The sequence below is a fragment of the Buteo buteo genome, chromosome 4 (genome assembly GCF_964188355.1).
Source record: "Buteo buteo chromosome 4, bButBut1.hap1.1, whole genome shotgun sequence".
NCBI classification, from domain to species: Eukaryota; Metazoa; Chordata; class Aves; order Accipitriformes; family Accipitridae; genus Buteo; species Buteo buteo.
In genome coordinates this window covers 13590680-13618655 of record NC_134174.1, presented here as the reverse complement: position 1 = coordinate 13618655, position 27976 = coordinate 13590680, and the positions used below count along the sequence as shown (strand labels likewise).

At 36.2% G+C, this 27976-nt stretch overlaps 1 protein-coding gene across 1 annotated transcript in view; it reads left to right on the top strand.

Annotated features, from left to right (window-relative positions):
- Positions 1-27976, top strand: part of CCDC146 (coiled-coil domain containing 146) — a 76242-nt gene that overhangs the window by 30352 nt on the left and 17914 nt on the right. The window contains exons 3-10 of the mRNA XM_075024768.1: positions 6397-6479; positions 10927-11136; positions 19110-19167; positions 19718-19894; positions 20517-20590; positions 21829-22056; positions 22998-23184; positions 26968-27063. Of these exons, the coding sequence (XP_074880869.1) occupies positions 6397-6479; positions 10927-11136; positions 19110-19167; positions 19718-19894; positions 20517-20590; positions 21829-22056; positions 22998-23184; positions 26968-27063 (1113 nt within the window). The remainder of the gene's footprint in view (positions 1-6396; positions 6480-10926; positions 11137-19109; positions 19168-19717; positions 19895-20516; positions 20591-21828; positions 22057-22997; positions 23185-26967; positions 27064-27976) is intronic.

The window sequence follows — 27976 nt, the reverse complement described above, 5'->3', positions numbered from 1 at the left end:
CCTCTAGAAATATATGCTGAACTCTGAAATATTTTTTTAGTAGGGAAATTCTAGATAATTTTAGAAGCATTAGTGTTCTAGAACTCTGTATAAATATTTGAGGCATATTGAAAAATGAGTGATGTAGATGACTGAATAAAAAGTGTAATGATATTTACTGGGCATATATAAATTGTGATGCAACGCTTCATTAAAAACAGAGTTTAGGTCATCTAAAGATCTGGTGCTTAGTCTGAGCTAGTTACTCATCTTTGGCTCCCTCTATTGTGAAAGGCAAGTAAGAGCCTCACTGAGGATGTTTCTTGTTTCTTATAAATACTGGAAAGGCTAAAACTATATCGAAATCCTGAGTGTATACAAACTATAAAATATATTAATCCCTTGATATTTTTTCTGTTGTCTCCTATTATGAAGCAAAAGAGTTGTTTGATGACACCTTTCAGATGTTTGAAATAAACAAAATTAATATTAAGTGTTGGATATGCTATGTGTTAAAATAACATTAAGTGTAGTCACAATGTCTTGTTATAATTACAAAACCTTCAGCTTAGAATGAAGAGGTGGGAAGTGTTATTATTCCATTCGAGCTTAGAATATGTTTTAGTTATTTTGCAGTATCTGCAAACATAATTAGAAACACGTGTTAGCTCCATCATTTCTCTGAAATGCAGAGATTGTAGGGACTGTTGAAATTAAGTCTTTCCTAGGAAGTCTTCAAGTGTTTCACTTCCATAATGATTATGAGTAATTGATGTTAATCAGTAATTTCTTGGTGGTGGCTATATTTATCTTCTGTGCTTTTCTTGATGCTTTTTATAAAATGAGTGTGAGGAGTTAGACCAAGATTCAGATTGCATCATCTTTTTAAGTTTAAAATTTGGCTCAGTTTTATTCATTTCTGGAGAGTCCCAAAAGAAGTTTAAAAAGCCTTGAAATTCAAACTGGAGAATGTCAAAGTTCTTAGAGTTCTTATTTATATCACATTTGAGTTACAGAAAACTTGTTTTGAAATTCTAGATTAGTTCCTTGGTGTATTGCTTTGAGCTGACTGTCAGAAAGGATTGAATATAATCTGTTAAAATGGAGAATGTAAAAGTCTACTGCACTTAATGAGGGAGTGAGGTCGTGTTGATGTAGTTAGGGCCAGATTTCACTAGTTTTGCTCACATGGAAGAGTACCTCATTTATCAGGTGGGTCTTCTCCCTTCCTTGGTTTTAATTCCCATTCATATTCTGCCATCTTCTCTTTCTTACCAACACCTACCTTCCAGCCTTGGAGAAACTACTGTGGTCCTACATCCAGCGGCTAGTGGACCTGAACTCAAGCTGGAAGGATATACAAGAGCTCCCTCAGATTGTGTGTAACCTCAGATTGTGCATAACCTTGGAATTTTTCTTGGAATTTTCTTCAAGAGATTTTGAAGAGACCTCTGATGGGGAGCTCTTGGTAGCAAGCAAATATGAACCTATTACTGGTATGGGTATAGAGAAAAGTTATGCAGGTGTACCGAACAGCTATTTGAGCATAAATATTTTCTGTTTTTCTCATGGATTCCCATATTTAAAAGGTTCCTGCCCTGAGCCAGAAAATCCACCTTTGCCTGCTAGAAAAATAGGAGGGATATGCCCTTCCCTTTCCCCTTTTCAGGAAAATCTTCCTTCACAGTATTTATCACAGGACAGGCTTATCCTGTACTTCATTTCATTGGACTTTTCACTGATTGAAGGAAATGAATTTGTTTTGGAATTTGGGTTTGGTTTTGTTTTGTTATGTTTTGTTTTTCTGGTAGAAAAGCCAAGCTTCAAGTAGCAAGGTAACATGAAAAAATGTAACAAAGTTAGAGAATTACACATGTTAATCATTTAAAGATGAGTGTAAAGTAAAGGAAAGGGTAACTTAATGGGATAAAATAAGCTTAACAGAAAATTTAAATTAAAAGGAAAAGATACAAGTAAATCCAGTAATAAGATACATACTTCCATACTTTTTATGTAATTACATTTATGGGAGTATGGGGAAAAGCAAAGCAGAAAGTTGCCAGGCAATCATCCGTTAGCAGCCAAATCTTCATCCAACTTTCCAATAATTCTCTATTTAGATAAGGAAAATTTATTTTAGTTTATCCAGATGATCTGTCATTTCTGAGCGTGTTTAAAAATGTATGGGGTCCCAGTTCATTGTATAACAAGAAAGAAAAGCTGAAAAAAGCAAAATACAGTTAAGTACAACTGATGTGGAAAGGGACTGGAAGACTCAACAGTTTAAGAATATTTACCTGACTATATTCCAAGCTCCAGATTTGAGATCACCAATATAACAAAATGATCTCAGTTCTTTCCAGGACATTATGGTTAACACAGGACTGGAAAAAGACATCCTCAGTTGCCATTCACAAGCCCTTTTTTTTCTCACTACTCCATCTTCTTACTCGTTCTTTTTCTTTTCAGTGTAGCAACATAATTAGTTGAACTAAGGAGAACTACCATTTTATTTACCCCAGCAATGTGGGAGCTTCCAAGCAATAAAATGAACTATGAGTGTGTCTTGGGGGGAAGGGGAAGGAGTGAAACGTAACTTCTTTTTTAAACTTGGGATATTAGTCTTGTACACAGCTTTTTTTATAGAAACGTGGCTAATACAGATCCAATGTACCAGAAGAAAATGATCATAAACCTTCATTTAGAAATGTTACATTTTTATGTGCAGATGTTTGTATATATATGAATACTGTTGGCTATTTTATCATTACTTGATTTATTTGTGTGTTCTTGAATGATGACTTTTTTTGAACTAACTTGCAAGCTTACTTCCCTAAGGTTGAAATCTGGAAGCTCTAATAGTCATTACAGTCACTGCTGCTGAAGTGTAGTGGTTTTTTAATTAACCCAAAGCTTATTCAAACATATGTTGTTTAAACTCAAGCATTTTTACAAATAATGAAAAAGTTAGGAATATTTTCTGTTTTTTACATTGAATTTCCATGTTGCTATTACTAGGAATTAATCAAATTAATCACTGTAGTCTTGTGTTACATGTGCAAGATGGGCCATTTTGAGATTTTTTTTTTTTTTTTTTTGAGTAATCTTTGCAAGACCCTTGGCAATAGATTTCACAGAAAACTGGGGACTTCAATACTGACCTTTATACAAGACATTAATTCTCTCTGGCAAGCATTTCTCTTCTGAGAGTCTGAGGTGTTAGGTAGCTTGTACAAGATGTCTCCTTCCATACAGCCTTCTGTCATGCATATTTATAATTTGCTTGCAAAATCAAATTTATTCTGGATGAGGCAAAAAGCATCAGGGAAATGAGTAATCACTTAATCCATTTCAAGTAGATTTTTTAATTAACTTGTATTGTGCTGCATTTTAAAATGTGGTTGTGCTAACTGCTGTATATGCCTTTCATAATGGATATTATGAACATAGTATAAATTTCATTTAATAACTGGTAGGTATAATAGGCACAAACATTTTTACAAAATTAAGATAATCCAATTGCCGCCCTTAGATTACAGTTTTCCAGTTGCTATTTTGATGGCTAAAGGGAAACTTGGTAGCTAATATTGTTCTCCACCATAAGATGCTTGTCTGTGTAAACAAAATTATATAAAAGATATGTGAGGAGATGATCTGGAATGGAAAGTCAGAGGCAGAAGCATATCTCCACAGATAGAGGATAGGCAAGGTCTGTGATTACAAGCCAAGAAGGCCAAATGCGCTTGTTTCCATGCAATGGAATAAAGTGTAAAATATTTTGAGGGAAACTCTACAGGAAAAATTGTTATAATAGTTACTGTAATTCGCCATTGAGCTGGGGGATGTCCATGGCCACTTCAGGACTGTGAGTAGCCTTTTGAGAAGATGGAAGGACAATCAATTTCCTGACTCTAATTCCATTCTAGATATTAGTAGGAACCAATGTCATCCCAGCTGGAAACTACTTCTCAGCCCACCTGATGGCAAACAAGACGGACTTTATCCTTCATACTGTCCACTGAATAGTGGCTCTAAAAAAAAAGGTGACCCCTACCCATCTTCAGTATCTTTTGCAAAAAGCTGTTACTCATTCTCTGCTGACTGTGCACAACCATAGTTCCAGGTCCAAGTGGGTGCCTACTGTCATTCCAGTCCTATCTCTAATTTTTGTTATCAATAGGCAATGTATTCAGGGACTGGAAATTTGCTATTCATCAGCATGATAGAAATGTGTAAGGAAAACAATTGCTAGCCCCGTTCTAGACATTCAGTGAATTTCTGGGAGCATCCATTGATTCAGCTAACATAACTTCTGAGGTTCGCTTCATTTACACATCACCTGCTATCACCTATGTGGGAAAGGCAGCCTTGAAAGCGGTATATATCTGTGTATCAGGGGCATCATCCCTCATCTGCTTTTATCACCACCAATAATACAATTTTTCTACAGTAGTCTCATGCTTTTACTCCCTTCTTCCACAACTGACTATTTCTTCCCCTCAAGCAGCTGCCTCTTTCCCTTCTGCCTTCCCAAGAATCTTGGAGAAACAGTGTGCTGGGCTTTAATAACAAATCCTGGGATCAGGGTAGCCCAGCAACTGACTCACTGATGGCTCTCCAAATAAAGTTGTGGTAATGGGAACTATCTGGTGATGATACTTTTCACAGAAGTCTCACTCCCTTTGACATGCTGGTATGCTATCCATACAGTCTGTCTTATGTAGTCCTCAACGCTACGTGTCTTCACATTGTATAGGACCAGACTTACTGGAATAGAGCTCTTAGCTCTGAACTGAACTGAGAAATTAAGTGTAAAAGGTGTAAAAAACTTATGGATTTAAAGGAGAAGAGATAGCCTCAAGGACAAGGAAATTTATTTCTGTGGAAACACTCAAACATGGCATAGATCTGCAGTAAGAAGCTAAGCAGTAAGAAAAACTGGAACTCACAGGTATAGATCAGAGGAGCATGGAGAAAGGGCATTAGTGAGGTACCACCCAAACAGGACAACTATACCTACATATCAGGCTAAGAAATAAATGGGTTGAGATAGGGAAATATTTTCTTTCTCACAGAAGAGCTAGTTAGTATTGTGAACTTAAGTGAACAGTATCTTTGGATCATAGAGAATGCCAAAATAAATAATCGAGAGCTGCTTATCTTTAATCTCATGCAAACAAATGTAAGACAGATCTCCTTTCCTTTTCTCAGGGCCTCTGACAGCAAAGATTGTCTTTGCTACCATGATATATTTTATAGTGGATCTTAAAAAAATACATAAACAGTTATCCACAAAATGTATACTTTGTTTGGCATATTAACTTGGGTTCTGCTTTTTGACCGTAGGGCTGGTTCTGGATGGTTTCATGTGGATATTCAAGAAAGGGGCATCTACAGACTAGCCGACATATGAATCTCTTAAACAGCCCTTAGTTCAGCTTAGATAAAGGCCTTTCCCTGGAGGCCTTGTCAAACATAAGCGTTGAAGTATGACTTCTGGGATTTTCCTGGTGCTGTAGTAACTTCGTTTCTTATTTTAGGAGATCTGCACAACCACATTTCTTGGCAGGTTCCCATAGAAGTTGTAGATTTGACTTGCTGCCCCAAAAGGCTAGCTATGGACTTTTATAGACCCAGATCACCCTACCTTTTTTACCTGGATTTAACCTGGTTCTCCTTACCTGCAACCAAAGGAGGGTAAGAAAAGGTTTTCGAAAGAAATATCCCAGGAGATACAATCATATTGCTGCTGTGATATTTCCCAGTGGGAAAATTGGGTTCCTAGTCCTATTTCCTATTTAAATTAAGGAGCACTGGCTCATTGGCGCAAATTACTGCCCTCAAGACACCTGAGGAATCACCTAAGAGATAGGTATGCTGCATCACACACATACGGGTTTTGTAGTACTAAATATGTGGAGTGGTTTGATCTTGGTGTTTGCCGAAGGCATGTAAGGCAATGCATTCTGTGGCCTGGGGATGGCCCAGCTCCTCTTTTTTACAACCATATTGCCTGTGAAGACACTTCAAGCCTCAGTTTCACCTCTGCAGGCCAGCTAGTATATACCAAAACTGAACCAGTTAAGCAATGTGGAAAATAGGTGACATAGAGCCTGAGTTCAAGACAGAATTATTGTGAAATATTTATACAGACAGAAAATCAGAGAAGAAATGGTGGTGTGGGTAGCACTGTAGTTGTGACAAACACATTCTTTATATTCTTATATTTATGCTTTGAATTATTATGTAAATAAGCATTTTTTCGTCTGTGTATTTGATTAGGTTATGTATTTGATTTGGTCTGTTACCAAAGACTGCATAAACTAAAAGGCTGCCAATTATAGTTATAAAAAGTTGCTGCAGAATGAAATTTTTAGTGCTAAGGAGATTTCATAACTGTCTGTTTCCCTTCCATAGCTATTTTCCGCAGGAAAAATCACAGGCACCAGAGTAGCTGAGCTGAAGGGAAAGTACACCCTGCTGCATAAGACTGTGATAAGGTATAATACTGCTTTTTTAGACTTTAAGTAGCCAAAGCATTACATATGTAAAGTAATTTTCTGCTCATGCTGAGGCTAATTATCATTTAAGGCTTTCTTACAGTGATTGTTCATAAAGAGGAAGCAAAAACACAAGGTTGAAAAACAGTATTATTTAATAGGAACTTTCAAGGTAATTTGGGATGTTTAAATACTTGTTTGAACAACATCTTTCTTTTTAATATAAATTTAATAATAATGGCAATGGAGGGAAGCACAAACTGCAACAAACAATATACAAGTTTTAAATAAATATATTTGAAGATCATGTAGCCAGAATTGTAACATATGAAAAGACTCTGACCTGCCAAGCTAACATCACAGAGAGCAACTGAAGAAGCTAAAGGCTCATTTCTAAGAAGGATGATGAGACTCTGTGACATCTAAATAGGTATGAATTTTACCCTCTGAGAATATTGACAGTCACATTAGACAGGACTGCTAATAAATTTAGAAGGTTAGAACCTTAAGCTCCAAAGTATAAATGAAACTCGGAAGTTAGGTGTAGTACTTGTGAGTCTGCCCTGCTCAGGTAGTTGCTGCAGGAGAGAAGAGAAGAGATCATGCTCATAGCCCGATGCCAGGCTTGAGCAGGGCATGTGTGAGTGGAAGGAAAGAGTAAGGGACAAAGTGGGATGCGGTACTACAGTTGTACTAGGTGAACAGTGTGTCATAGAACAGAGCAGTCCTATTGCAAGTATTGCAATACTACATTAGTATTTGTGACTAATAATTTTGATATTACTTATGGTATACCCATAATTATCAGTAAAATCAGCGTCATGATACTCCTGTTATATTTCTGTAATATCTACCATAATATCCACCATATTAACAATATTTTAGCCCAATTTCCCTGATAGTCCGCATCAAATCTTTATGGCAATTCTGCTTACAAGAGAACTATGGCTATTCTGTCATTGAAACTAAAGGCTAATTTTGCTTATGCTGGGATTTGGTGTGCCTCCTGGCAATCTGAATAGTGACAAGTGCTAAGTAATGTAAAGTAATTTGAAAAAGGGCTCCCAAAATCCTGAAACCACAGTTTTTCTTGAGGTTAGCTGAGTCTTCTAGTTTCATCTTAATAAAATGGGGAGTTAGAAAATGGCTCTGACTGTAAAAAGTCATGTGACTTTATTCAGATTACTGCATAGCAAGTATTTTTGGGAAGCAAAATTAAAAACATCACTCCTAAACCAGTTCAACTCCCTAGAAAATGCAAGAAGCATTTTCTTAATGCTCAGAACTAAACATATTATGTGGGTTTTGGATTAGTTGATTGAGAGGGTTTCTACCACATTGGTGTTCAGTGAGCTGAAGTAGAAATCCAGTAGCTGCTGAACTCGATTGACTTTTAGCCAGTGTTAGTTTGAAACCAGTCTTTGGTTGGAAAAAATACAAGCATATTACTACATATTTTATTCTATGTATTTATATAGTATTCTTTTATGTAGAACATTCTTTTATGTAAAGACAATTCCTTTGTATGTATGACAAGTGGAGTATGGCCTGAGTGAAAACAGGACTCAGCTGTCTTTTCTGTCACACATAAAACTCCCATAAACACTGTGCACCAAAAGTGTGAAAATGTTAGATGGAAGATTACATCTCTCATTCTTTCCATGGTTCTCACAGAAGTATGAAATTGCCATACTTCTGTAAGAAAGCTGATTGGAGAAAATCGTGTCACATTCTTTACTTAGATGTAGTCATGTCTCGAAGCAAAACACCAATGCATGAACGAGTACTAATTAGCACAGATAAATTTCTCTTACTGCTAAAAGAAAGCAAGGGAAATCAATTACCAAAAAATGATCATGATCTCCAGTATATTTTAAGGACTTTTCAGACATCAAAAGTGGGATTCTTTTGTCCGTATGTTAACATCAGTAGACAGGCAAATCTGACCTAGGTATCTAGACTCCCTTAACGATCAATAGAAAGAAATAGGGACCACACTCTTTCTCCTTACATAGACATCTGCAGGTGTCTGGTTTTCTCCATTGGCTATAAAGAGAGTCCTGATGATAGGTTCAGTATCACCCTTTTCCTGCCATGAACCATTCATAGAATCAAAAGCACTTTTTAATTTTTAGTTCTTCACCCTTACATGTGCAGTACAGTTCCGTGGATCAAGAGCTTACCTTTTCACTTATTACCGTTGAATTTAATCTCTTTCCCAATTAATCCCCATCTGTTCCAGTGCTGTTACAATGCCACATGGAAACAAATTATGCTGGATGAGGTCTTCAAGCTGTGTGTGTTCTACTTTCCTTTAGTCACGTACAAAAATCTCAAGGGAAAGTCTTATGCATCTTAAGCAGCGTAGATCCCCGTGACACCTATGCCAAATGATTGCATCTGATCTGTCTGATATACAACACAAATTTGTCTAATATGATGAATGCAACTACTCTGTATGCAGATAATTTCCTACGCTGTTGCTAGAGTACACAGAGTTTTAAGTGTACAGTGTGGTCCTTTGTTTAGTGGCAAACACTCCTTTATTTTCTGGTTTCAGTTCTGCACAATTTAGCATTCTGAAAAGCTGAGAGATGTCACCTGGTAGAGAACATTTTTTATACATTTCTTCAAAGTGTTACGTGCTTTTGAATTTATGTTTGCTGCACTGCTGAAATTCTGGGAACAGGCTGTCATCCCATTCTGGTGCTGTCTCACCCATCCATTTTGCATTGAGGCTGCACCTAAAGCTGATGAACCTGAGCCCGTATTTGGCCCCTGAAAACCCATTTAGTCACAAAATCATGTGGCCCAATTGTAAACTCTTATTTTTACTATCTCAATTTAGGAACCTAATATGAATATTCTGATACACCAAGCTGTAAGAAAGTCAGGTAATAATGATAGTTCATTGACAGTTTGGGAATCTTATCTTCTTAAGCCTCTGTTAAATTATTAATCACTTTACAAATGCAGAAGCGGCCACATCAGACTTGGCAAGCTTACTTTTGCACTCATGTGATTCTAGAGGTGTACATTTTGTAGATGTCCAGTTATTTCTTCATTGTCTTCACTTAAGTTTAAATCTTCACATGAAAAAATACTGTTGGCAACTGTAGTGAGCAAGATCTGGTCTAGATTCAACACTCAGGTCTTGTTTCTATTTTTATTTTTTTATTATCTTGAAAAAACCAAAACTTATGTGTTTATGTAATTTTATGTAAAATTTATGTTTTATATAAGAATTATGTTTTAAATGAATGAGTATTACTGCAACCAATTATATTTTCTCCTAAACCAGCATACATTCTGTTGGACTTAAAGAAAATCTAAATATTGTACAGGATCTTGTGTCAATAAGTCAATTTATTTTTCCCTTAAAAAGTTACTATGTAAATACATCACACATGAAGTTATTTTTTCGTGATAAAGGCACACTCTTGTTTCCTGTTGAAGTCTGTGGTTTTCTTATTTTCTGGTTTAAAAAAGGAAGTGGTTATCTAAGTAGAAATGTTACACAAAACAAAACTTCTTCTGCTGTATTATTTCAGCTATGTTTGTGCAGTATAGTCAGTTGTATATTTTGTGTTTTTATAGTTACCGTCTCAACTCTATTCTTCAGCACGATACGTAATTTTTTTTTGTTGCTAAGCCATAAATGTCATCTTTTAGAGTTCCTCAATATGGGAGATTCTAAATTCCTTTGTTTTAAGAAATATTAAATTGCATTATATTTTTAATTAATAAAAGGCAAGTGATAGAGTTCTTTATGCTTTCACATCATTTGTGGCTAAGTCAGATCAGATAATTGATCATGTCTAGAAGCCTTATAATAAGCTTCCATGGAAGTCCACAGATGTATTTGCTGCTTGTGTATCATTAAATTAGTTACTTCAGATACTGGTAACACTACAGCAATAGCAACATGCAATTCAGCACTGAGTAGGTGTCCCAGTATTTACTAAGAACTAAAAGGTGTCACATAGCCCAGACTGGGCCTTGTCCTGGGGAATACTTCCCTGTTATTGGTCCCCATGCTGATTCAGATCTAGCCTTCAGCACTTCTTAGGATAAAACAGATTCCCCATCTCTTTATTGGTTCTAGGAGGTGCTAGACAAATAAATTAGACTAAATAACCATCTTTCATCTGGTTAAAATTAGATGAGATGAATCCCACTCCAACTCTAGGTATGCAGAAAAGCACTCTCACATCAGATTTCATTGCTCTCATGGCATCATAGGATAATTCAGGTTTGAACAGACCTCAGGAGGTCTCTGGTCCAACGTCCTGTTCAAGGCAGGGTCAACTAGGAGGTCAGACCAGATTATTCAGGATTTAATCCCATCACATCTTGAAAACCTTGAATTAAATATTATAGGTAGGTAATATACATACAAAGCTTATGCTTCTCATTGCCTAGTTCTAAATTTTTCTATTTAATGTAGTTTACAGGAATCTGAGATCCAGCTGTTGCAGGAAGCCAAACGTCTTAGTGTAGAACTGGACCAACAACAACATGAACTGGAAAAAGCAGAACAGTTCCCTGAAGAATCCTCCAGTGAAGTTTCCCGAATAAGGCAACAACTTCTTAGTTGCCAGAATGAATACAATGCTATTAAAGAAAGAGAGTATGAAATTCAGTTCAAGATGGAATGGTAGGTGATAGTGGTCAAACACTGCTAATTTTATCATAGCCTATCTAGAAAGATAATAACATATAATATAATTCAATCTCCTCTCTATCTTACATGAGGACATTTCTTGATGGCTGTTGTTAAACAAATTGTCACAAACTTACCCTAGTAACAGCAACATTTCAGTGATGAATAAAATTACTCCAGTGCGAGATGTGTAGATAATTTTAATTTTAGAACATGCTATGGTGTCCTTTGAAATGCTGTTTAAGATTTACTACATTGCATAATTAATGTTTAGGTAGGCAAAATTAACAGAAACAATTCTAGTCTAGGATACCTTTAATACAAATTATTAAAGTGTCTCAGAGACCTGGTGACTGGGATTTTATGGAAACAATGTCATAAATAGACACAATGCTATTTTTAACATCAGAAGTACAGTGTATTCAAGTTTTTCTAGTCAGGTATTTAAAGGAGGAGAAGTACTTGTATATTCTTATGTGGGAAAAATGAGATACTTGCTGTGAAAGGAGTGAATAGTTGACATTTCTATAAAAGGAAAAAAGTCCAGAATAAGCTTGGTGTATATATTTTAATTATCTGCATAAATGAGTGTGTTGTACGTGAAGCTCTTATACAAAATTACAAGCAGCACTATTGCATTTTTAAAAATATGTAGCTATGGATATGAACTCATATTTTCATTTTGTGGGGTGCTTGCTATTTTAACCCATCTTCAATACAGCTGTAGTGTAGTTGGTATATATAAATGCAAAAACCAATGTCAGCAGCTTAGCAGTTAAAACTGTTTTTCTGCAAGGAGAGCAGGGGCACTGTACAAACTGCACAGAGCAGATTTTCTGGCAGTTCTTTCTTGATTAATTTTTTTTAGAGCCAAGTGTTTGCTCTAAGAGAGAAAGAAACTTGAGAAAGAAGCAAATTGGGAGTGGGAGAAATACAGAAACATGGAAAGCATCTGGAAAAAATTATTTGCTATGAGATAACTAAGCAACATGAAGTTTCCTGAAATAATTATTAAATACAGAATTTATTGCAACTTCCAAGCAGTCCAGAAATGAGCTCTTCAAAATATCATGGGTTTTACTCATTTGTCCTCATATCTTATGAACATTTTTCACTGGTTTTGCATCTTTTTCCAAAAAATGATGGGGTGTTATATGTTTAGGGGATATTTACTCATACTCTACTTTCTACCTCTAGTCAAAAGGAGATTTCTGTCCTACACAAAATGCAGTTTAGCTATTGTTTCAATTACCCTTGCACATTTACTGCATTAATTTTTATATATGAATTGAATATCCTATCTTGCAGATTAAAAATACACTTTTTGGGTTGTTCATACTGTGAAAAATATTATTTCACTTCAATAAGAAACTTCCTCTGTTTGATCTTACGTATTGCATGAGATCAAAACCAGCTGTACCGTCTGAGCAGAGGTCCAGTATATAATGGCGACCAAAAGTGTAGCCCCCAGCCATTTGTGAGAAAAGGATTTCATGAGCCAAATACAGTCCTCTGTATTTAGGAATCCTCAGTTGACCCCTCTTCCTTGAACTTCTCCTGTCTCCTCCTCAACTATATAAACTTCTAGCATTGCAACACCCTGGGCAATGAGTTCAACAGATTAACTACACAAAAACTGCCACCTCCTTGCTTTCGTGAACCTGACTCCTACCAGCTTCATTTCATGCCCTGTAGTTTTTGTATTGGATGAGACGAGACAGTGAAAATCTGTTCCTCTCTTCATTTTCACTGCTGCAGGATGGTTTGATAGATCTCTTTTGTATCCCCCCCTCCTAATTTGCCAACTTTCTAAACTGAAGAGCTTCAGATTATTTAATTGTTCCTTGTTTGGAATCTGTTTCATGCCTGGTGGTAACATTGGCTCTTAATATGTGTTGTGGCTGTGGAGTGAGGAGGATGTGCCTCGGTTATGTGTAGATTTGTTTATTGGGAGAGAAGATACTGCTTTCCAGAAATGATAGGGATTTTAGTGTTGGAGTAGTGTAAGATGAACAGGACTGGCAGAATACATATGTATGTGGGGAACGGACGAGTGAATGTAGTGGGGAAATGAGAAATGAGCTATGAAGAAAAACAGATAATGGATGTGAATACATGTTTGTAAAGAAGGCATGGGTTTGGTGCCTGTGAAAGACAGTGAAAACAAATGTCCTGAATAGAGTTGTGAGTAGCAGGTGATCTAGTAGTAACACTGATGTAAAATGATCTATATGCCTGATGGATTTATAGAAATAATAAAGCGATGTCTTTTGAAATATCTGTGTGCATGGGCGGTGTCACAGACAGAGGGGAAGCCGCTTCGAAGATATTATAAGTTTGCCGTTAGTTGACTGCTTGGTTTCCTTCATTTCTCAGAAGGATAGAAACTCATGGTCCAACCTCTCTTGGCCCTTGATCTCTCTGGAGCACAGTTTCCCTTGTTGTCCGACTGTGTTAACACAGTCCCAGCTGTGCTTGGCACTTACAAGTAAACTTCTCTTTGGAATTATGACTAACGGCTGTTTCGTCTGAAAACAAACATATGGCTTATTTACCTTCTTCTGTATAGTAGGCGGGGGACATGGAAGGGAAAACCTTTTGAAGGGAATATCTGTGTCTCTTATCTATTGCTTTTTCCATTTCTTAGAAGTCTTGGATCTTGTCTACTCAGAAATACTGCTGAGCTGGAAGTGAGAGAGAGCCTCTGCAGATCTGCTGCTTCCCTCTTTCTGTAAGCCTCTCTTTCTCTGAACCATCTCTCTAGTCTCTGCTGCCTTTGCTTCCTGCCTCAGTTCACTTTCTCTAATAGCTAAGGCAACTTAGCACCCTTTTGGCACTCAGGTTCAAATCTGAAAACAGTAAACTTTTTCTCTTGAAGAGTCATGTAGATATACCATAACATTAGCAAAGGTTTTTTTTGTCTCAAGGTCCCTTAGTATTCTATGTTCTCTTTTCCAAATTTCATTTCCTATTTACTTGCCTCTGTAAACAGTTTTTTTCCAGATCAGATACCTTTTTCAACAGCTGAAGGTGATAGTTCATCTTCTATTTTAATTCTTTATTGTTCCAACAAGCAGTCAACATTCCAAGAGTAAATATAAGTTGCTTTCAGCAATGTAGTATCACCAGGTTTTCAGAAATCTTGTGACCTTTTTCATCGCTTGAGTAGGTGCACGAGGTGTTCAGAAGCAGCTCTGCTGCGCTTCAGCTGTCAGGGAAGTCACCCTGCGGGTGACGGCGTGGGTGTGGTGTACTCCCACTGCAAGCGTGTGCCTCTTCTTCCAGTTTGTGTTCCTGTTCTGCTCTACCGTTGTACTGGGTTCGTTGCTAGTGTGTCTGCCCCAGCGCTCAGCACAGCGGGGGAGCAACAGCTGGAAGGATTTTACTGAGGCTATAAAGTTTGGGCCACTACCCCAAAGTCAGAGCTGACTCCAGGAGTATTCTTCCTTTCAAAAACTATTAGGCAAGTGTAATAAAGTAAAAGGAAAAATAGTGATCCCAGTTCAGTCCTGGTACAATTGCTTTCAAAGCCATCAAGTTTCTTCATATAACTGGGACTGAACAAGCCTCAGTAAATTAAGAATATGGACTGAAAAATCAGATTAGCACAAGAACAAGGAAAGAATCAATGTGATCAGCAAGGATTTGTTCTAGCTTGAGGAAACTTTTCATTTTAATGTCCACATGAGGCTTAGAGCCCTAGTTTGTGAGACAAAATAAAGAAGAGCTGCTTTTCTTTGACAGGTAATAGTATCAACAATCATTTATTATTGAGAAATAATAAATATATAATTGAAATTAATTTATCATCTGAACCAAATATTTAAAAGCAAGCAATTAATTTGTAATGAAATTATCTATAACAAAAGTTTGTGAGGTTAAAGGTGACTGATTCTTGAAAACAATTTTATTTTAAAGCCTAGGTCCAATCTACAGCCCTCACAGTCATTTGTGCAGGTAACAAAATGGCTATTCACCAAAGTGCTATGTGCTATTGCATGCAAATCAGGATTGCAAAACTGAGTTTGTCCTTGTAGAAGCATTGCAAATATGGAAAATTATTTCAATGCTTGTAATTATTTCAGGATTAGTCACTCCATAATTAAAAAGTGAAAAGTTAAGCTTTTGTCCATAGTTTTTCTAGTAAAGAATTACAAGCCATAAGTAAAATAAAGTGAGTTACAGTTGAGGCTGTTATCAACTGGTCTTGTGACTGCATTCTCCAGTACATACAAACTAATTACAGCTAAGAGCCTTACAGGAATCTCATGCTGGCAACTTGTCAGCTGTGATATCTTCTACTTGTGGTCACCAGATTTTAGTTGTGAGGTGCTGAGCACCTTCTGTGGGTTCCTCAGCAATCCCAGCTGTGTGTCAGAGTAGCTGAAGGAGTCTGCTTTCTTGCAGGATGAGATTTGTAATGATAACAACGTTCTGGCTATTTTGTGAGCTGAGGAGCTGAAATGGACCTCTGTTGACAACTACCGCTACATTTCTTAATCTCTCTGACTTAATTTTTTTATTTCTGTATCAGTTTGCAGCTGTAGACATCTCTCAGGGATGTCTGGAATGTATTTTCATTAATGGTCCAATTTTCCGAGTGCTTTTTTTTAACTCATTATATCTGCATCCACGGTAGCTTTTCATGTACAGTACTGCTATTAAGCTTTATGAAAATAAGTAAAGCAATGTGAGAAACATTTGCAAACATTAATGCTTAAACTTAAGAGTTTCATCTTCTTTTCATTATGTATGTTGTTACAGGTATAATAATGATAATAATCAAAACCACATGATGTTGAAAAAAGAAGGGCTATAAAACAATGGGAATTACGCCATTATGGCAACAGAGAGAAATACATTCTTTTCAGCTGGTAATTTGTCTCATCCTAAAATAGGCGACCTGGGATGTCAGATGACCTGCCCATTGGAGGTTCCTGTTTTTACCCCTGACAGTAAGGAAGCCTGGGGATGTTAGCGTAGGGGTACCTGTCTAACTTTTGGATATGGGCAGCTGGACCAAACTCATTTCTCAAAAGGGAGAGATTTAACTTCTTTCTTTTACTGCCTTTTTCTTTTCTCACCTTCACTGCTTTTTGTGTGAAAGTAGTTGGTCTGCCAGCTCTTAAAGTAACTTGGTGCTTGCTGTTCAGTGTTGCTTTTGTTTGTGTCACAGAAAATGACGCGTTCAAATTGTTTTACTTTTGCTGGATGGAAAAGTCTTTGTTGTGAAACTGGAATGGCTCCCCAGGAATCTGTCCTCATGAGTGAGGAATGTGACAAAAGAAAAGTAGTGTCAACTTTGCTCTCCCTCCTAATTTTGGGACTGCTCTTTTGATCGTCTGGCATGATAAGGTAGAGGACACAGCAAAGACTGATGACAAGCAATGCAGTACCTCTTTAATCAGTTCGCACAGGACTTATTTAATCAGTTTTTGTGGCAGAGTTACAGGTATTTGTGCAAAGTGGACATTCATTATAATTAGTGTGATTATGCCAGTCCCAAGGAGTACAACTAGGAATCCTGCCAAAATGTGTTGGGAATATTAACTGTCCTTATTAACGTATTTATACATTTAGACAACCTGTTGGTAAGTGCAAACATTGTGTTTGACCTGTGTGGCATTCCAGCACAGTTTTAGCTTATGGGCACAGTACAGAGGGGCAGGCTAAAGCTACTGTCACAGAATTGAAGTAGCTCAGTTTTTAATGCATTTTGATCCCTGTGCTCTCCCTCATTGACTTTAAACAGTGGAATATAAAAGGAGTAGTTCCTGAGCCCCACTGCAGCAAAGAAGAAATCACCTTATGGTGTTTCCTTTTACTCACATGTACTTGCACTGTACACCTGCAAAATACTCCTGTGTCTTTCTTCACTCTTCTGTGCAATTTCTCAAGTTATAGTAGATTTTGCAATAGAACTTTTTTTTGTAATTAATTTTATCAATTTTGGGGGAAGACTGATCTAAATTCAACTTTTTTTTCTTTGAAAGTTTTTTTTTTTGCAAACTCATTCACTCTCTGGGTGTTCAAACACTGGCATTCAAATTAGTTTTTAGACTACCAGTCCCTGTAGAGGCATACTTGGACTCTGCCCATACAAGTATACATACATGCTGTAAATCAACAACATCTACTCTGTGTCTTTATTTTCTCTTTGCTCTTCATCTGAGCTAGAGCTTGTCCTTCGTGATTTTTTTTTTTTCTGGATTGCAACACCACCAACCCTGTTCTCTTTTTCGACTGTTTCCTTTCCTTGACTAGAAAGATGCCACCTGAGGCTTCCAGGTATAAGCATTGCTCCTGTGGTTGGAGGACCAAAATATAAGAAATCATTTATTGAGGGGGAAGGAAACCTTAAATCAGCACTGATAAAGAATTGAGCACAAGATCCTAGGGACAATCCTCCACGAGGCTGGCTGCTGGGAAACTGATCTCTCTCCCCATGACCACCACCTTCTGAAACCTGAACCACCACCATGCAAAATCTTAGGCTGCCACTGAAAGTTTTCAGAGAAAAAAAAAAATACCAATCAGCTGCCTCTCTTCTATATCAACCACTTTCAGAGGCAACTGTAATAGCTGCTTTGCATCAGTGGGGCTGCCCCAGGATTCCCTTGCCATAGTTAATAGCTCCAAGTGACACAGCTATTTCATGAAAGCCTGTCCCCTTCTCTTAATACTTCCCTTATTTAAAGAGTTATTTATTCTCACAGACTGCTGTGAGTTTCCAGGAGGCCTGACGAGCACATCCTCCAGCTTGAGTTACAAACAAATTTAAGTGCTGAACTTGATTCTTTGCTATATCTGAGGCAGAGGATTTGGTCCTTTCACCTATTCCCCAGCTGCAATCTTTACTCCTTTATAGCCTGAGACTCAGAAATGTCATCATATGTAGAAATTGCATTGCAGGAACCTGCCTCCTTTTTCCAAATCAATAGCACAAGGACTTAATTAAGTTCAGTTTGGTCGTGATGGCATGCAGACTGCTATAGCCCACTTACTTCCTGTAGGTAGAGAATTGTTTTGTGCATGCACTGGGGATGTATTGATGTATTTCTTCACTAGGGCTAATTTTTTGTATTTGGCAGTATTCACCTACCTGCCACCAGGAAGCTCCCTATTGTAAGTCCAACAAGCTCGTTGGTTCAGCTCCACTTTTGTAGTCACTCCTTCATCTTTCTCAGGGCAGCATTACTGAAAATACACCCAGACAATCTAAGACCTTTCCTATTTTTTCCTTTCCTCATTCTTCCCTCCTTCAGCATCTGTCTCTATTGTTGCCTGAAATTAAATTGCAACATAGTTTTGGATATAGGTTAAGATCACCATGGCTATTCAATTTAGTTTTCTACTATACCCCATTGACTTTTAGTCTACAACCTCTTTTCAGGATTTTTTTTCACAGGTCCCTGTTCAGATTTGAGGAGCTTCACTTACGGTTATTCACAGTGTGAATGTGTGCATGAGCAATCACTCAAAGGAAGAAGAAAGGTTCTCATTAGCAACTGCACTTTCTTTGATGTGTGATGTCTTTGTGGATATTTATAATCCACCTTCTCTTTCTTTTTGCCTTAGTTCCATGTTAAAATTTTTTTTTCTGAGGTTGGGAGGAACTGTGGGTATAGGCTGCCATCTGACTTGTTATGCTCTGCTAGTATAAAGGCAAGGGTGAATGAGGCATAAATGCATCCCTGAAAGAGGTGGTAAGACTAAGAAGAATCAGATTCAAAAGTTTACATGTGTGCACTGTAGAAAAAGCCTGCATATGTACAACCTGTCTTTCAGGACTTCCAGTTACCAGTCAGCAACCTTCCTTTAAATCTGGACACCTTTCAATTGTCCCTGATGATAATTCACTATACATTTTAGTCTAACACAAGATAGGCTTCCATACTTTTTTACCATTTAGTATATTATAGTAACATATTACTAATATATTTAGCTCTATTTTGATTTTCCTGTAGTTTGCAAGAAGAAAAAAGGCTTCTGGAAAATGAATATGAAAGAATTCCAAAACAAAGGGTAAGTACAAAACATGAGAAAAGCCATGTTTTATGTTCTGTCAGCTAACATATGTAAACATCAATGAAAATTTTTTCATGGTGTGTAACTCTACAGTTTATTTAAAATCTGGAATACATAGAAAAATCAAGAGGTAGATTTTATAGGAGAGGGTATATTATATCATTCAGGTTTGATAACTCTAGGGCAAGCAGTGAATAATTGATTCAGAAAAGATCTGGATTTTCTTAAGTTTACTGAAGAAAATTTTTTACTGTATTCAGCAAATGGATACTGCATGTAGAGGTAGCTGCAGGTTTTTTGTTCTAGGATGTGAGTATGGAAAATACATTTGCAGTCATAAGTCCTGATGAATATATGTGGTTTTGTCAGAAATAAAATTCTGCTGGTTATTGATAGAAGAAACATACACATGGCAAAAAATTGTATTTCCTACCTTGTTTTAATGAATGTTATCATCATTCAATGTTAATGATTCTGTAATATCACAAGCCTGCAAAATGTAAAAGGAAAAATAAAATTAATCTGATGTTTTGCTTCATTTTTAAAGGAAGCAGATAAGAAAATTAAACAGATGAAAGAAAATTGTGATGAGCTCTGCAAAGAAGTAATCCAAAGAAAAGCAGAAATTAATACAATAAAGGAAGATGTTTTATCCAAGCAAAAGCTGATGTTAACAGATAAGAAAGAAATGGAAAAGCTTCTGGAGAAGCAGGCTAATTTAAAAGTAACACAAAATTAATTGTGTTTATGTATATCTGTGTATGTGTGTGCATGTATGTATATATGAGTACATGCTTTGTCCAAGGAAATGGTGAAATTTCTGGATGTTGTTTGTCATTCCAAATTCATGAGATGGCATCACATTATATATTACATAATTTTTCAATAGGTGTAAAACATGCTGTTGTGCCATATCTGTTATTAATCCTTTAGAAAATAATAATAGTCATGGTTTTGATTAAAAAAATCATTTATATAATGACATGTTTGCTATGTTGTGCTATTGTAGGCTGCTCTAACACATGCTCAGATCCAAGTTAATACAGATTTATGCTGAGAATTAAAAAACATACCCAGGTCTTTGCTGCTTTCCTTTCCATGGTATAGATAACATAATCAGATGTATTAATAATATCCAAGTGTAATTTTTATCTTGCAGACATAATGAAATCGTAAATATCAATGTTCAGTTTCAAAAGTAGCAGCTACAATTCTCTGGGACAAGCTCAAATAATTTGAAAATATGTTTCCTGCCCATTTTCACAGCAGTTCTAGATGAATATTACTTCTATGAAATCTCATCAGAATCTGAGGCTATTAATCTAACCTTTGTGTTTTGTCACTAGGATGAGCTAGTTAAGATCCTTGGTGTTCCAGCACAACTTGGAAAAGAAACTGAGAAGATGAATCAGAAAAAAATGTATGCTTTTAATAAATAATTATATATACATAAATATGTATGTATGACTTCTTTTCATCCATTTGTTACAGAGATGATTGAGTATAGTTGTTGATTAAAATTAGGGTCAACATTTAAAAAAGCATCTGTAATGCACTTAAAATCTATGCACTGTACTGAAAAATATAGTATATGCAGTGAAACATTGTAAATTCTAGTACAACAAAGAAAAATTTAGAACAAAGCTTGGTCAAAAATTGCTTAACCATCTTACTGTGCTGCATTACTATATATCAGATCTACTTAGATTTTTTAATGGAAAATAATGTTACCATGTAATCCAGTGATTAGGCTTTTTTACAGTTTCTAGTTCTCGGTGACTGTATAGTAGCTTATCTCTATTGGTCTCAGTTAAACTAGCAACTTTCACAGTGAACAGTCTGGCCTGAACTAAATAATCATTCTCTCTTGATATTTCTGTACCAGTTTTTTAGTCAGAAGTGCTTTGCTGTAAGCTCCTGATGTGAATTCTGGTCTCTAATATTTCAATGGAAAATGTAAGCCAGTAGCCAGCCTTTTCTTTCTCTCTTTCATGTAGTTGGGTTTTTTCTTCCCTGAAGCATAACATGTGCTGCTTTCTGTACATGTAAAACCTAATTAGCACTCTGCAGTTTCAGCCAGGTTGCTCACAGTCCAATTGCCATCCAGATAAATGATGTTTTTTGTACCCTGTTTGGGCACAGGGTTACACTGAAGTTTTTGTGTCTCCTGCTTGCTGTCCCTCTTTCTAACATAGAAATTGTTAGACTACGTTATATTTCTCAGTTTTAAAATTTGTATAATGGTCTTCTTCTACATTTTCCTTACTACTCTGCTTAATGCAACTCTGCCATCATAAATATAAAAAGTTTTTCCTATAGTGTTACAGAGAAGCAATTTTAAAAAACTAGTACATTGTGTAGATTGCTATTAATGAAGTATTCAAATGAGTCTTTATACTTGTGTCACATCACAGAATGAACTAACCAGAGTTCCTAGTCTTGGGAATAATATTTAGAAGTGTCACACCCATGTACCTAGTAATCTTGACAGAAATCAGTTTACTAGAACTCTTTTTAATACTGTCATTGTGCTAAACTCCCTGTTAGTCCTATGGCTATCTGCAATTTTATTGTTGAAAACTGGCAACTTGCTTTTTGCCATTTAAATATGCATGTGGAAATGTTAACCCCTACTGTTTTGTTAAAATATATCCACAGTGATGCAGAGAAGAAGAAAGAAGCCCTTAATGACCAAATAGAAGAGTTGAATGGTACCCTGAAAGTGATTGAAAAAAGGACTGAAGAGATTTTGCAAGAAAGAGAAAACATAATGAAGGAGCTGGATGGGAAACAAATTTTGCTAGAAAGCAAAGAACAAGAATACATTACTTTGACAAAATTACTAGAAATTAACAGAGAGAAGGAATCAGCGGTCCTATCAGACAGGTTGGAGTAGTAGACATAAGCCATGTAGTATGAGTGAACAATCCTCTGTTCTCAAAGATCTATTTCTTTTTTCTGCTGTATTGCTTATGTTTTCAAGTTGAATGCTGCAACCAGTGCAGACTAGAAATTATCATCAGGCTTCTTTTTGGCTTCAGAAATGCTTATATAAACTACTGGAATCTGGGATCTGGCTTGAAGAAGAACATCAAAAAGCATAAGCATTTGATAAAATCCTGGGAGAATGAAACTGGATTTTGCTCTGAATGGGAAGTCTTTTAGAGGTTTTCTCTCTCCAGTGAAAATATACTTTTTTTCTGTGTAACCCACAGAAAGTAAATTGAACAAGAAAAAAATATGTCAGTATTTTCATTTTCACAAGGGTCATAGATTTCTGCACTCATGTACTCCTGAATTTCAGTGGGGATTGGTTACTCATCTCTCTAATATTCTGTTGAATTATGAGCTTATATATACTTGGTAAAGTAAAACAAACTGTTAGGTTAGTTGCAAGCTTCAAATGATTCCTTCTTTGCAGAGGAAGATGTATAATTGTATCATGGCCATACATTCAGCAGCAATGCTTTTGCCTTTAAAGTTTTGTATTAGAGGATAGTGGCATTTTAAATTGAAAAGTTTCAGTGAAGCAAAGATGTAAATATTCCCTCATACTAAAAAAATTTGTTTTCTTCTTCTTATAAGTAATAGTTTCTCTGGAATTTTTAGCATATTTAGAACAGACTGTGAGACCTCATTGACATCATTAGGAATATTATAATTGATTAAAGTTATAAAAATGCTACCTTTTTAGGTCAGTAGTTCACGAGTTTATCTTGCTGCTCAGCCATAACAATGCAGTACTCAAAACCCATTAAAATGATCATGCCCATTTGCATACATGTCTTGGTCAAGTTACATGTTTCTAAAATTCTGTGTCTATACAGAGCAGCTCTGGAAGAGAATTTAAAAAAATGTGTCTTGGAGAAAAAAAAGCAACATGATATTCTCATTCACAAGCAAACACAGAAGGAGAGAGAACTGAGAAATTTAAAAAAGATGGAGTTACAACTGAATATGATTTATGATTCTTTGGAACAAGATAAGTCACAGCATAAAAGACTCAAATCAGAGGTCTGTATGAATGCATTGATCATAAGGATTCTAAATTTTCTTGTAAGAAATCTGCCTATGAAATCTTTTCACTGGTCCTAAAAGGGGGAAGGGTAGAAGACTGTTTTAAGTCTTATGCACATAAAAGTGTCAAGAGTGTTGCTATAACTAACAAAGAAACCTCTCGGTGCTCTGGCTGTAATAACAATACTGCATCAAGATATATTTGGACTATTCTTAAGAATAGGATTTTAGGTGGGAGCTTCATATCAAGGAGAACTGGGAGATTATATTGGCCCTGTGGTGTCATGTCTTCCTTTAAAGCACTATGGAATTGTGGTCATTTATGAATGAAATAATATAGTGACTTGCCCATTGGCCTCAAAGAAATTTGTATCAGAAAAATAGAGCCAAGTACTCCCTAGTTCCCAAATGATGAAAAGATACATCTTTTTAAAATTTGAAGGTTGTTTGTACATTACTGTAAATAATTTAGAATGTATTTAACATTATTCCAGGGGACAGGAAACTAGCACTATATAAAGTTTGGTAGTAAATAATATGAAATAATTCCCTATGTTCTCTTTGTTTCCACCAAAATTTCACCTTCCTCATTTCCTCCCTGCATTAGTATTTCACCCATTCCTCTTCCCATACTGATTTACTCTTTTCTTTTTTATTTGTGCCTTCTACTATGCTGATTTTAAAGGGCAGTCTCATTCTGTTTGCCTATTCAAAGCATTTCCTTTCTTTTCTCCTTCCAATTCTTTCTAAAAATTTACTTTGTCTATAAATTTTTCATATTCTCTTCCTGTCATCACTGGTTCTTCCATTATCTCTTTCCTAAGCTTTTCTCCTTTACTAGCTCCTTGCTTAGTCTAAATTGTAAGATAGTCTTATAAAATTAATTTTGCTTCCCCAGGTGAATATTTTCTCACAGTACTTGTTGTTTTGTACCTTGACATGGTGTCCTTGAAATTTTTCTTGGTCCTTCTAAGCAATTCAGGGCAGAAAAAAGTCTTACTTACATCACTGTAAATTTTTTTTAAAAAACTATATGATATCAAAACTCATACATACTTAGCTTTGCTGTTGAAACAACTCTAAATATTACTCAATAATATTTACTATTATTAAATAATACAATTTTTTTCCTATCTCCCTTGAAATTCCTCCTGAGTTCACATGTGTATTAATTACCTAGTAATATAAGCCCACCTGGGAGGAGGGAGGAAAGGTCTATAACTACACAAAAAAGTTTTAGATTGAATTTCCTGAAATACTGATTAAAGGGCTGATGCGTATTCCAGACTTTGTTCTTAAAGCTCATACTGAGTTTCTGTTCAGTATCAGCTAAGAGAATTTGGGAAATGGTATTTTTTCCTGTGTTCCTATTGAAGAAATATTCCTGGAGGGAGAACCACAATTGTTCAAAACCATGTAATGCTAAAATCAAATGCCATAACTCACCCATGGCTGTGGTTAGAGTTCACAGTCCTGGGTAAGGTCCAAACCCAAGCCAACCCCTTCGCACTGTAAAAGGACGATACCTGTAATGAGACCCTTAATGGTTAAGCTGCATTGCAGAGGATTCCCTCAGTGCTAATGCTATGTTATCCTATAGGCTTGTATGAGTCTTGCAAGTAGCATCATCATGAGGAGTGAGGGGAAGGGAATACCAATAGAGATAGAAGTGGAATTCTAAGCAGTATTTTACTCCAGAAGTTGCAGGATGCTACCCTAACACAAACAGGCCATGGCAATATAGTTATTTTAGCCCATCCTCCCACGCTCTGTGTTTTCTCTGATTCCTTTCTTGGCTCTTTTAGAAGATCAAATGTGAAATCACTGCTCCTCTGCAGCATGGTCAGTTCAAATGCAGTACCGGAGTACAAAAGACTGGAGTGGCAAGCTTGATTCTGCTTGGCTTTTTCTATCTTGAGGCTATTTTAATTTGGAAGACTTGGGAGCACATCTAGGAAAAGTTAAAATATATTAGGTAGCTAAAGACCCTTTAACTACTTAGAAAGTGTCCTGGTTAAAGCACGACAGAAAGTCAGATTAACATTTATTCATTGTGACTCCAAGTGGCAAATTTGCAAGAATTAGTTGCTAGTATAAAAATGTGATTGCAGAAGCAGCAGTACATCAGTGTGCTTCCCCAAATTTGTCTTACTTTAAATCACGTGCTAAGTGCAGAATGACTGGTTTGTAGAATAAGGAAATTACAGGAACACTTCCTTCAAATGTGTTTTTCTTCTTAGTAAGTTGTGAAAGGTCAGCTATTGCTAAACACCAACATTCTGTGTGAAAGAGAACTGGCCGCTCCGGCTGTTGCCAGCCCAGAGCAGAACTGCAGTTTGTCTCCACGCATGCCTTCTCTTCAGTCAGGCCAACGCAGAGACAGCCAAAAGTGCCTAAGTTTAGTCATGTCTTATGTGAACAAAAGCCCTTAATGGATTAAAGATGTTTATATGAGCTTTCTACTTTTAGACTCAAGAACTTGATGGCATCTTTTAGAATCCCATCTTGAAAATGTGGAAAAGCCTACTTACAGACACTAGAGCCTTTTACACAACAGAAGTGGTAACTAATATATGCTCCACAGAAAAGCCGTTTGCTCCCTCCACAAGAGTGAAATTAACTTGCTTAGAATAGGTTTTATTGACCTTTTAGCAAACCTAAGTCAAATCAAATCTCAGAGTTGGCAGCTGAAACCAAAGTAACTCCACAGTTTGACCTTTACTGTGCCTCTCATTTCCCTTTCCCTTAATGCATGTGAACAACATCTCATTTTATAATATTATCACAGAAGTGAAAATCATATGTACAAAACATCTCATTATCTTTATTGAGGCATAGTGTTTTGAACTCTAACATCTGGTTGAGATCTGAGAAAGATACCACAGGGTTGCGTGTATTATGTTTGAATAGCTTCCAGATGTGTTGTTTGGTGTCATTTTTTCCCCACCTGTATGGATTACAGATTTGCAGTTATGGACAGGCAACATATGCCTGAATAGTTAGCCTGCTGTATTTATTTCTTATTTACTTATAACTGTAATGAATTTTTAAGTTGTTAGTCACTGTGAGGCCAATACAACCTTTTGCCTTACAAGTTACATCATGCAAGTGGTTGTAGTGGGATTATTCAGATATAGTTTCATCAGAAGGTAGTTTCTAATGTATCTCCTTTCACACACTTCACTTCAAAATCTGATTGAATAAACAAATTTTCCCATAATTTACAAGAAAAAATAGTACATAACTATTTGTGTTGTTAGTTTTGACTTTCTAGACCCTAAGGAGGGAGCAGGAATATCTTACTTTAATAACAAAATGCAAAAAATATGATATCAAATCTACACAGATATGAAATACTGACAGTATTAAAATCAGTGGTAGATCTATTTTCTTTACTTCAGTAAGGTCAGAATTTCACTCAGAAAATCCTCTGTGAATTTAGAAGGTGACATTTTTACATAGTCTCTCATTGTGATTTTTGCTTTTTTAATGACAGTTTAGTTGCTGAAAAACACAACCCTTATAAATTCAGTACTTACTTAAACTTGGCTTTGTGAAGTTTAGTGTTTATAGTGAAATTCTTAAAAGAAAAATTTGAGAAACTTGGATATGTTGCTGAAGAACAATACTCAATGAAGAACTCTTGGACTAGCTATTGTAACCAGACAGAAAATTAATTTCTTAATTTGTGTAACTACTTCAGATAGATAGATTAACTGCAGATTACATTTTTCACATCTTTTGTATGCATCACTCAGTGTGCTTGGTTTATTTTTGTAGGCAGAAGCTATCCCTAAAAGTAATGGATTATTATTAGAAAGACGACAAGAACTGCAGAAGGAAATTGAAATGACCAGGAGAAGTTTAGCTGAACAGGTGCTGAGTTCTGCTTTCTCATACTTTTTCACTGTAACAGTTGGTTTTCAATCATGAGAATAAAGGGACTGTTGGAATTTAAAAAGATGGGAGTTTCTAGATGCAGCTTTCTGGTGAGAAGACATGCGATAGTATTTGTTCAATTTTAAAGACCACTTGTTTGTCATATTCAAAAAACATTTTTTCGGTGTTACTGGTCACATATTGGAAGGCAGAAAGCAAATCTGCTTTCTAGGTTAAGTCCTTCTGAACATCATTAACAACATTACAACTGGAAATCTGATGGGTATAAATTTCCTTGGCATATGGCAGAATGCCTTGTTGAAACAAGGACAATTCAGCATTTGTACATTATCATTTTTCATCTTCAGAGTTTTGTCATTTGTGGATGTCTGTCTATACACAGCACAGCCATATATAGTGTGGAACTGCAGATGTCTTGATCATAAGAGTATTAGTACTTGCCACTACATAAATGACTTTATAAGAAGCAATATGTTTCAGATATACTTTCTTCTTAAGATCATACCTCTTTATCTTCTTTCCCTTATATCCATTTTTGTTTTGTGCTGTCTTTGAATTCGTTAACATTAGCGGGTGGGATTCAGCTTGTGTTTGAATACATATACATTCATTATCTACATGTCACTATTTGTGTATGGGATATGTATCTAATGTGCCAGGATAGTCAGTAGCAATCTAGTCATGTAGTCAGTGGAGCCTAGGAAGCCATCCATTCACCTCCTCCTAAAGAGGTTAGCCTACACTGAGTAGAACAAATAGCTCTTTAGAGTTCACTGGCTGGATTGACAACACTAGGCATCTAGATACTCTGTTTTAAATGTCTAAATTTGGTCTCTTAATGTGAAAGCTCAGTGTCATCCGTTGTGTAATATGGACATGTCAAGACCTG